The 11,642-nt window shown below is 40.8% G+C and overlaps 1 protein-coding gene and 2 long non-coding RNA genes across 3 annotated transcripts; 1 reads left to right on the top strand and 2 right to left on the bottom strand.

Moving 5' to 3' along the window:
- Window positions 1–509: 509 nt before the first annotated feature.
- LOC143521220 (uncharacterized) lies at window positions 510–2,739 on the top strand. The gene is made up of 4 exons (XR_013132702.1): window positions 510–824; window positions 1,890–1,966; window positions 2,215–2,461; window positions 2,617–2,739. It is a non-coding gene; the product is annotated as an uncharacterized LOC143521220 (long non-coding RNA).
- Window positions 2,233–2,764, bottom strand: LOC143521221 (uncharacterized). The gene is made up of 2 exons (XR_013132703.1): window positions 2,532–2,764; window positions 2,233–2,395 (listed from the first exon to the last, which is right to left on the bottom strand). It is a non-coding gene; the product is annotated as an uncharacterized LOC143521221 (long non-coding RNA).
- Window positions 2,765–8,067: 5,303 nt separating this feature from the next.
- Window positions 8,068–9,429, bottom strand: LOC143521119 (odorant receptor 131-2-like). The gene is made up of 2 exons (XM_077013683.1): window positions 9,169–9,429; window positions 8,068–8,787 (listed from the first exon to the last, which is right to left on the bottom strand). Exons 1-2 carry the CDS (start codon window positions 9,427–9,429, stop codon window positions 8,068–8,070), a joined length of 981 nt encoding a protein of 326 aa, XP_076869798.1.
- Between the last annotated feature and the right edge of the window lie 2,213 nt (window positions 9,430–11,642).

Here is an 11,642-nt window from a genome sequence, read left to right as displayed (position 1 = left end):
TGAGAATTTGTTTAGGTGGCCTTATTCTTTAAATAAGAAGAATAATCTTATTCTTATTCTAGAATTTCAACCAAACCATAGTCATACCCTGTAATTGGTAAATAAAGCTCAAGATGAGCTGAAATATCTTATTTAGAAAAAGTTAGACAAATGTTCTTGGAATGAGCTTAATTTTCTTGTACAAAACTTGCTTGTTAAGAATATTTTTTCTTTTTAGACAAAAATAAGAAATAAAGTCCATAAACAAGGGTTTTTTACTTTCTTAAAAACCATTTTTTGCAGTGCAGGTATCCATTTTTGTGTAGTCAAGTGAGGGTGTAGTCACAGGGTTGTGCTCCAACAGGTCATCCACTCTGATGCCAGGACTGGGAAATTCCTCTTTAGCATCCAGGAAGTCTGCCAATAGGCTACTGTCATCCTCCTGATAGCTTTCTGATTTTAGTGTAATAAGAAACTACCTTAGTGCCTGGTGAAACTCTACAGGAGTTGGGAGTGGATTGCTCTGTCTTATGCAGCTAAACAGGTTTTCAAGACAGTCTTGTGTAAACCTGCTTGTCAACACAAAAAAAGTGTCCCTGGGCCAGCATGTCTTCTTGGATTGACAATATTGTGGATGTTTCCATAATGATTCCTGTTTGCACAGGTTTCAAGCTACCCTGTCGACCAATCTTCAGACCACGAAACAACTGGATCATTTGCTGAAGGAATATGATAGATTTATGATATTGATGGTTATTATGCCTGCTCAGTGCCATTACTGGGTGGCGAGAAGACATGATGTCAAACCAGTGGTTCACCTGCTCCAGGAACCATGCTGTTGTCAGGTAAGAGTCAGCTCGTTGTTCTTGGTCCACCATGTATTTCAGCCCGGCACTTGTTGTTTTGCTAAAGACATTTAATGCAGGGCCTACCTTCATCTTGTCAAAATGACTGGGGTGAAGGGTTTTATGTGACACATTTGGAGCAATTTTTAGTGTCATCCCCTCTTGAAAAGCCACCAAATCTTGCACGGGCCAATCAAAGCTTCACAGGAAGAGAGCTTCTCCCTCTCCACTATATCTGGAGGAATTGTAAACGTCTGTCCACGGACAAGGGCACTTCTCAAGTTCTTAACTAGATGTGGGACATCTGGCATAAAGTATAGCCTTCTGTCTGGTTTTGCTGGATGTGGAATAGATGTTTTATTATGGTCCACTCCGAAAGCCTTCCACATTGCCCGATTAGGGCTGCCCATGTCAGTGGTGATATTAATAACATGTAGGCCTATGGAGTCTGCTCTGTGAATAATGTCTAAAATGAGTGGTTTATAAACTGCCCCATCAGTGGAGTTACCACTGTAGTGGTAAGCCACTACTTGTTTCCAGCGTGTTGTGCTCCCTGCCAACATAAAAGCACATGCATGCGTTGCTTCTCCTGTGTGGCCAGGTAAAAGTCACATCCCCATAAAGCTTCCCTGTTCCCAGGTGCAGTTCCACGCTTGGTGTGATTGACATCTCATCAAGAGTCAGCACACATTCCTTCTCCATCTCATTTAGGCTATCTACCTTCAGCTTAAGCATGTCAAACACTTCCCCCAATATTCCTGGTTCCATCTTTATAAACTGTAGTCTTCTTTGCAGGGTTCTAATGTCAGGGAGAGGAATCTTCATGTCATGCAGAAGCTTGTAGCCTGTTGAGCCTGTAGCAAAATGGAGTTTTATGGCTTTTTTAATGATGTCATTTCCCCATCTGATGCCCCTCTTGCTCTTCATTCTAATTGCATTCATCTGAGTTTTAGAAAAAACTGCTCCAAATTTCTTTTCCCTAACTAAATTTTTTCTCCGTAGGACTGCATTTATTCTTTTTTGTCGTTTAAGGGCTACTTCTAAACGTTTTATTTGTGTTTTGAGGTTCTCCCTCAGGTCTTTCTCACTTGCCCCTGGCTCACTTGGATGCTGCACACTCGTACTTGGCTCACTGCTTTCTGGTATACCTCTCTCAGTCTCCTCACAGCCTCCACCTTCCCTTATTTCACTTCCCTCATTTTCCCTTCTCTGTCTTTCCTCATTTCCTTCAGTAATATCCGAAATGATTGCATGGCATTGTTAGGTTTAAAAAACGGGGTTAGCAATTGAAATACAAATTAACTTTTATTTTTAAAAGTTTATTATTAAATTATTAATTATAATCATATGAATTATTATTTAAAATCATTCATACCAAATTTTATTTTAGGACAATATGTGTGGTCACTCGTCACTGCAAGAGAAATGACAGGAGATTTTGGGGTTCTCAGAGCAGGGGCCTTCCTTTTCTTAGGCTCAGGACGATGGATAAATATGGTTGGAACAGCATCAGCTTTCAATTTCACTTGGCCTGTTTTGGTTGTCGTGAATTGTTCTCCCTCAAAGTGTGCCTGCAGAATGAGTTTAAATTCCTCACAGAATCTCAGACCACATATCATATCTTTATTTGAAGTCAGGTACGTAATGCAACACAAAAATGAAACAATAAATCATGATCTGCACATATGGTGTATGAACAGAACTTACTGCACATAGTTTTCTGTTATTGTAATTTCTTGTGATGGTCAGGTTGCTTCTACTGATTTGGGCCAACCACTTTTTTCTTCTGTAGGTATCTTTTGGAAACCCATACATCCGGATCCCTTTCTCGGACCCATTGGTACATCCAAATGCTGCACAGCCAACCATGTTCAATAAGAAATCAATCTGTAGAAGTTTGATGTGAAACGAAAATGTTAGGGATGAATTATTTTATGTATTTAATGTTATTTTAGTGTTGTAATGTGGCTAATGAATTAATTTATGTATTTAATGATGTTATTTTAGTGTTGTAGTGTAGACTACAGAATACATCTATGTATTAAATGTGTTTTTAGTGTTGTTTTGTGGACTAAATAAATCTATGCCTGAACCTTTAATAGTGCAGGCTGCTTCAACAGGCTATTTGTAACTCTAGTTTTGTTCAAAGATACTATAAAAAATTATGTCAATAATAGTGGTGGGACTTTAACGCGTTAATTTCGATTAATTAATTACAGGAAAATTAACGCACTAAAAAAATTAACGCATTTTAACGCACGATACACTTTTGCATCGTGGAACGTTTCTCAGTGCACGAGTTCCAGGCGTACAGATTATATGGACGCACGATAAGATGAGCATGATGCAGATGACTGAAGAGGCTACGCTGGTGGATGGGAAATTTAAATATAAGAAACTTCCAGATGGAAGTTCAAACAAAAATAGTGTTATTTACACTTTATGTAGGAAGGAGTTCGCTTATCACAGGAGCACTTCCACCCTTCGTTACCACCTCAACGCAAAACATGTTGCAGCTAAAGCTGGGCGTACACTGTACGATATTTTAAATCGTGTACTCAGCTCCAGCTCAAACTGTACGACTAAATCGCAGGGAGAGTCGGCTCGTGGAGCTGCTTCAACAGTGCGATACTCTCACGAGGAGCGATTTGAATTTCAAACATGTTTGATATTCTTGCGACGCTGCGATCTCTGATCGGGAGTTGGTCGTGAGGTGTGAATCGCTCCTCGTTTACTTGTGTAAACTATACGATGCACGACACGCGATTGAGCCGAAACGAGTGAAAAATCGGCTGAAAATGGACCAAAAATCGCACAGTGTACGCCCAGCTTAACGCGCAGGTCAGTAATGATAACTTAGCTGCTAAATGTATTCCTAGTACGATAGGGTGACCTAAACGTCCGCATTTCACATCCTGTCCCGGTCGTCCCGGGTTTTTTTTAAAGTGAGGAAATGTCCTGGTTTTTAAAGTACCTTCATTGGACCATTAAGACTGGATTAAACTTTCGCGAGTGACCGTAGCGCGCGACTCCGCACGCGTTTATACATGACGCGTCATATTATTTGTGTTGTTCGCTCTCTGTGGTCGAAGGCTTACAAGAAGCGCTGCACATTGCGTCAACTGATGCAAGTTACGAACTACCGTCCAGGGGTGAGTTTCCCAAAACGTTCTTAGCACCAAGTACTTCTTAACCTCGTACGTAAGAACGAGGGAAAAAAACAGGTTATTGTGAAAGGGAAGTAAAACAGGTTATTGTGAAGAGCGCCACAAATGTGGTTCTGACTGGGGATCACTGGACCTCTGTTAGCAACAAGAATGATCTTGGTGTGACAGCTCATATTATAGATGATGAATGGAAGATCCAGTCATTTGCTTTGAGCATGCAGAAGACCACTTCTAGGCACTATGGAGATGCCTGTGGCAGAGGCCTGGGAAATTTAAGAAAAGTATACCATCTAAAATGGTATTAAAAAACATCTTCTGATTTACTTCAATTTTTCCAATATCCTGAGCAAAACTCCCAAAATTAAACAACATTTTGGTCAGAATTTCCAATGTTCTGAACTGTTTTCTGCACTAATATATTGGTCTGTGTAGTAGACTGGTGGAAAAATAAACAAGATGTTGAAGTTTGATTATGTTCATTGATTCATTCATCATTCAAACTTAAATTAATATTTCTCATGTTAAATACTGAAATGCGATTAAAATGCGATTAATTTCGATTAATTAATTACAAAGCTTCCGATTAATTCGATTAATTTTTTTGATCGCGTCCCACCCCTAGTCAATAAATATTTTTAGCATCAAGTTGTTAGTATGTGGAAAATGATAATTAATGCATATTATGTTGTAATATTTACCAGAAATACGGTAACCGCTGATGTCTTTCCCGCTTAAAACCATTCAGTGCTCGTGTTTGATTGGAACTATACGAGCCTCTATGAACCACGTGACCTCTGAGCGGCGAGATCACAGAGTGTCGCAACTCTCTCTTTCTACGGCTCTGGTTGTGACACTCAAAATGAAACGATGACGTAACCCACTGAATCCGAGGCCTCGTTTGTCATCAGTCACGTGATTTTTACGGTAATGACACACGGCTCGAACTGGGGCTTCATCTGGTACACCCCTTTTTGCTCGATACAGGCTCTGAGGCATCGCTTCAAATTTTACATCACTAATAAATATATATATGATATAGTTTTATCCAATTTTATTTTATCTACTTACAGTTTGACAATCGACATCTAAACAATTAGAAAAATATAAGCAAATACATTAATTTCCCGTGTCTATTCAATCTGTGTTGGAAGGTGAGGGGTTAAGTGGAAGCCTGTGAGCCTGTGTCTCCCCCTATCAGGACTGTGATGCCCGCTGTTCGTTTACAGAGGGCCTGGCAGTTATAATTCAGCGCAATACCAGTTTCAAATGACAGTAAAATTGACCAATCATATCTTCCCTCTTAGTGGGCGGGCTTAACTGTATGATCATTTCCGCCCGCTGTGGCAATGCTAGCTGTCATTAGCGTACCACCGCTAGCTAGTTTCGATTCATTCCTTTGATGTAGTTGTGCGCGTTGTTTACATATTCCGCTCCCGAGGAACACGGAGCTGTGAACCTCATTTTGTTGGAACCTTATTTTGCTTAAGAAGTTATCTAGTACAGATTGTGTTTTAAAGCTGTACTGTCGTCTCAATTTAAAAAAAATTTTAAATTGCAGTTAATTAGGAAAGGAAACAATTTTTTTTTTTCGGTGGGGGGTTGGGGGGTGGGAGCAGGCCCAGGTTTAATGGTCACGGTTCGCTACTGGTTGTAAGTAGCCTACTGGTTTTTGTTCATGCCTTGTGTAATTTCTGCTCCTCCTGTCTTTATTGTTAGCCTTTAATGTCACCTTTGTTCTTTGTGTTGAGTTCTGTCGTTTTCATGTTAGTTATTTAATTAAAACTCCTTAAAATCTGCATCTGTTTCCTACCTGCTCAGCCAAATTTTCCAAGGGGTCAAACAGGAATGGTTTCAGAGGGCCAGACTAATATACTACTTGGTTCCACACTATACAAATATACTGTATACACTATATGTACAATATCTTTAAAAAACACCGAATGAAACATTACAATGATACAATGAAAATGTGGAGGAATTATTTCATCAATTAAAAAAGTGACTGTTCAATTTAGAAATAACTTTTTTTCTGTAAAAAAAAAAAAACTGCATTGCTGCAGCTCCTCCATCATCTCAAAGTTTTTCCTGACGCCACATACAGTATATAGATCAGTAACTGGGCTGTATCACCACGGCTCCACATATATAGATCAGTAACTGGGCTGTATCACCACGGCTCCACATATATAGATCAGTAACTGGGCTGTATCACCACGGCTCCACATATATAGATCAGTAACTGGGCTGTATCACCACGGCTCCACATATATAGATCAGTAACTGGGCTGTATCACCACGGCTCCACATATATAGATCAGTAACTGGGCTGTATCACCACAGCTCCACATATATAGATCAGTAACTGGGCTGTATCACCACGGCTCCACATATATAGATCAGTAACTGGGCTGTATCATCACAGATCCACATATATAGATCAGTAACTGGGCTGTATCACCACGGCTCCACATATATAGATCAGTAACTGGGCTGTATCATCACAGCTCTCATTCAAAGTCAAAAAGTAAATATCTTTGTTTTTCAGCTGAATGTCCCCTCGATCTGCTTTGTTGTGTTTTGCCTGAAGAGGGAAACATTTGCAAACATTTCCTTTCTCTTGGGACCAATTAGCACCGCAAAGACTACCAAACATCCTTGGACAAATTCCCCATCAGAGAATATCAGAGAGTGTTGTGTGATACTGTTACTTTAAAAAGTGTTGGGAACGTTACTTTAAAAAAGTAATTAGTTATAGTTACTCAGTACTTGTTCAAAAAAGTAACTGAGTTAGTAACGAATTACTCTATAATAAAAGTAACTCGTTACCAGGGAAAGTAACTATTTGCATTACAGTAAAAAAAAAAGTTATATGCTCTCAACCTGAGACAACTGGTTTGTTCACAACAGAAAACTTCTATTCTTAATTAAATAAATCAAATACCCAATCTGGGAGACATTCAGGAACTTCAAGTATTTTCTTAAATAATGTTTATATCGCCACCTTGAAAATGCTAATTTTTCTTCGGCTTGCTCCTGACTCACCATTTCTGCCTCTTCTCCGTTTGGGTCACGTGTCACTGGTGTGCTTCGGCACGTGTGTAAAAACACTGGCTCGGATTGGCTACCATAATGCTGCCTTAGCCAATCGCTTACTGACTTGTTAAGTTAAACAGGTGTTACACCGAGAACTGTGACCTATCGAGATCTGTTACTCTTCACGAGCCTGGGCAGCAGTCCGCTCGGATTACTGTTAGTATATCAATATATAGTAACGCACCGCTTTTAATGACCAGTAACTTCAAAGGCGTTGTAACGACAGGGAAAGTAATTAATTATATTACCCCGTTACTGACAATATGACGCCGTTACCTAACGTCGTTATTTTTAATGGTGTTATTCGCAACACTGGATATCACTAAGCTGGTCCTGACTGCTACATCCCTGGAAAAGTGCAGCTCTTTAAAACATCCTGCTGCCTTTGCAGTTTTGACAGCAAATGTTCAGATGCATGTGCCAGTTATGCATCAAGTTCTTGTCAAGTTCTTGTATATCTCTGCATGTTTACTCTCATAGTAGTGATTCAAATTGTAATCTTTAAACACAGCAGTCTGTTCTCTACAAACTAAGCACACAGATTTACATTTTACTTCATTTTATTTAAATAAAAGGAACACGTCTGGACCACTGATGTAAAAGAATCTGGTAAATACTGCCTTTTACACATGCACATGACAGTTTTGATAAACATATACTTTTAACTCCTTATCTTGTTCTGTACATGAGTTCTCTATTAATTGAAAAAGGTTTACATAAAGTTAACAGATCTGAAATAAATTCATGATTGTTTTGGTTAAGTCATATCCAGCTTTTTCAAATGTAAGTGATTTGAGCATATTTTGCTTTATATAGAGGAAATTTTGATATACTGTATATCCACAAAAAATACACATAATATTGTTTGTATTTAAAAAAAAACATGCTACCAATGCTGTCTTTAACCATGCCTTTCACACTTATGAACTAAAGTGATTTGTGCATACTGATAGGCTGCAGGCTGGATGTGTATTCTCAAAGCGTCACCATGCTTTGTGTGAGGCCACCGGTGCCACCGTTAGTCTGACCTTGCAGGCTATGTCCCTGAGCCAGTACCTACGGAACTTCTCATCCCGAACTCCATAGATCATGGGGCTGAGGAAGCGCGGGATGATGTACACCAGCAGGAAGTTGATGTAGCGGATCTCCAGGCTGTGCTGCGGGAAAAGCTGGATGAGCAGTGCCTGTATGGAGGGCACGACAAAGGCCAGCAAGCAAAGTAGCAGCTGCGCACCATGCAGCAGCACCGTGTTACGGGCCCGGGACACTGAAGTCGGGTCGGCAGCCGCTGCCCGCGCTGCCAGAAGGATCCGGCAGTACGTGTAAACCAGTGTCAGTGCAACCGACGAGAAGTAGATGCCATCCACGGCACAGTTCTTGTAGTATATAGCGCGGGCACGGAAGAGCTGGGACTGGTCGCAGAAGATGACCTCCCTGAAAAAGGACGCGCCGTCCTCGGTGACAAGCGCCACCATCAGGTCGGTGAGCGGCGGCACAGCGCTCAGTGCCAGGATGACACCGATGAGCAAGACGGCCCAGCGCACCGTACACATGTGGCCGTGGTGCAGAGGGAAGCAGATGGAGACGTAGCGCTCCACGGCCATGCCAGCCAGGATGAGGGGCGTGGCCCGTGTCGTCAGCACAGCGGTCAGGATGAGAGGGCAGCACGCAGATGCCTGGATCTTGGCGAAAGCATAACTCACCTTGGGAGAGGACGGAGAGGGTGAGCAGATCATTCACTACTGCCTGAGTTAATCAGGTTTGGCAAATGTAAAGTAGTTTTCAGCATTGCACATATAATTTAGACTTGTACCTGTGTTAAAATTGTAAAGGTCACCTTGGGTATCTTGAAAGGCGCTATATAAATCAAGCATTCATTTATTCATTCATTCATTTACAAAAACTTGGTTTCCTGAGCAAAGATCAATGAGTAAACAGAATACTATGAAGAACAAAAAATAAATTCAGCTCTTCTTAATTTGAACAAAATCACACAACCTTTACAATCTGTCACACTTTGCTGTTACTGACCAACAAAGCTTTTTGGCTCTCTCTTCTGCCCTTCAGGTCATCCCAACACTCACCACATACAGGCCAGTGACCAGAGTGAGCTGCACTGCGTCGTTGATGACCATGAAAATAAACATGATGTAGCGCGGGTCCTGGCGGAAGGTGCTGTGGCGGCAGAAGGTGGACACCATGCTGCCGTTGACGACGCTGAGCGCCAGCCACACCAGCACGGCCACTGTGTTCTTGGTGAGCACGGCACTGAAGCTCTCCCGCACCATTGTACTCTGCAAGGTCAGGCTGAAGTTCACAGATGCGGGGTCTGCCAACGAGTTCATGGCTTGAGAGTGCAAAGACGTCCAAGAGGGTGGACAGGGCTGCAGCTGCAAAACAGTAGCGTGATACACATATCCTCTGTGCTGCAATTGCCAAGTTATTTTTAGTAGCTGTAAAAACTACATCCCAAAAATATATTCTTTATCATGCTGTAAAGTCGAATGTAGCTGTGTAATGTGTAAATTGAGTAATATTGTATCTGGGTACCAGTTATGTAGTAAAGTCTTACCGTTTTCACACACTGGCCAACAGTCCTTCCCCATCCTGTCTTTTATACGCTGAGTGTGTCATTGATCACAGTGGTTGATTGGTAAACACTGACAGATCAGCAGGGATTTCCTGTTGTTCACCATCACAACATTATGCTCAAGAGACAAGGAAGAGGCAGCAACCGAGTCAATTTTCTCCAGTATATGAGCTTTAAAAAAGTAGGATAGTTTTACAGTGTTTTTTTCTGTTTGTGCTATGTGCATTTTTTTATGTGTATGCCATTGTCAATTCACTTTTCTTTGACTTTTCTGGAATTACATGTCCAAAGATATTTTGAATATAGATATAATTCAACAACAACACATACTGTGGTTGTTTTCAATGAAAGGAGCTTGATTTGATTCCACCTCATTAGGAACACTTTGTATATATACTGCTGATCTGTTAGCTTAGGTTAGTTTATTTGTACCCAAAGGTAAATTTGATTTACAGTATGCGAAGCAGCAAAAAAAATTAAACAACAATTAAAACAAACACAAACAAACAGTGAACCACATATACAATTTCTTAGGTCTCTATGTCCTATTCATCCTATTTGCTTGAGTTATGGCTGCCTCTGTGGGGCCTATAGGCAAACTGCATAGGGTCAAGTTTATGTTCAGTTTTCCTTAAGATTTCAGACCTTATCAATTTCTCAAAAGTTTTCATGACAATTGACGTAAGCGCAACTGGTCTAAAATCAATATCAATCAATCAAAACAATCAAATTTTATTTATATAGCGCTTTTTACAACAGTTGTTGTCACAAAGCAGCTTTATAAGTGCCGAGTCCTAGCCCCCAGTGAGCAAGCCAAGGGCGACAGTGGCAAGGAAAAACTCCCTAGTTTATTTGCATGAGGAAGAAACCTTGAGAGGAACCAAGACTCAGGGGGGAACCCATCCTCCTCTGGCCGACATCGGTCACAATGACAACAACAAAAATTTAAACAGAAAGAAATAAAGAAAAGGAAAAGATGTAGTAATGTCCATCATGGTGTAGGCTCATCCGGTCAGGCAGTAGGTGGCTGGCACTGGATGAATCGCTTGGGTCTCCTCATCTCATTTTTCCTCGAGCAATAAGAGTTTTAGGGTGGCTCGACTTTGGGACAGGAACCACTACTGCATCTTTCCACACCTTAGGTACATGCTGTGTCTGTAGATAGCCTACTTATTAAAAATATAATGAAACACAGGGCTCAGTTCATTAGCACAACTTTTGAGTAGGCACCCACAACCATTATCAGGCCCATAACCAGTGTTGCGAATAACGCCGTTAAAAATAACGACGTTAGGTAACGACGTCATTTTGTCAGTAACGGGATAATATAATTAATTACTTTTCCTGTCGTTACAACGCCGTTGACATTACTGGTCATTAAAAGCGGTGCGTTACTATATATTGATATACTAACAGTAATGCGAGCGGACCCCTGCCCAGGCTAGTGAGGAGTAACAGATCTCGATAAGTCACAGTTCTTGATGTAACACCTGTTTAACACTGGGGTGGCCGTGCCTTAGCCAAAAGGCTATCATCCCTGCCACGTACCAGAGCTTAGCCAGAAGGCTAGGGTTGGGAGGTGTGATAAGCCCTTCTTACCTCCAGTGTTATGTAAATGAGGCGTGTCTCAGGTGTGGGTGGTTGCTGCTTCAATACACACCTTTGGCTGCCTGCCACAATAGACTGCAAGCTCTCTTGCAAGAAGTCACAAACATAATATTTGAATTATAGTGACATATAAGTGGCATATTGATTATTCAAAATGGCACAGATTTTTTTAACCTTATTTTCAGTAGTTTTAGTCGTTTGAACAACTACCAATAGGTAAAGATATTTTTACACAAATTTATACAAAAAACCCTCAGCTACTTGAAATAGAATAATAATCTTGAGCAATTTTAACTTATCAAGATGGTACTTTTTAGTGTGTCTCTTCCAAAAACACAACAACAATCTTACCAGAAGAGA

Source organism: Brachyhypopomus gauderio, chromosome 8 (assembly GCF_052324685.1).
Source record: "Brachyhypopomus gauderio isolate BG-103 chromosome 8, BGAUD_0.2, whole genome shotgun sequence".
Taxonomy (NCBI): Eukaryota; Metazoa; Chordata; class Actinopteri; order Gymnotiformes; family Hypopomidae; genus Brachyhypopomus; species Brachyhypopomus gauderio.
Note: the sequence above shows the minus strand (reverse complement) of the source record. Positions and strands in the feature narration are given on the sequence as shown.

Coding starts and splice junctions, on each gene's coding strand:
- LOC143521119 (XM_077013683.1), bottom strand. CDS start 9,429: ATGAACTCGTTGGCAGACCCCGCATCTGTGAACTTCAGCCTGACCTTG. Junction 8,788..9,168: donor TGGTCACTGGCCTGTATGTG/GTGAGTGTTGGG, acceptor TCCTCTCCCAAG/GTGAGTTATGCTTTCGCCAA.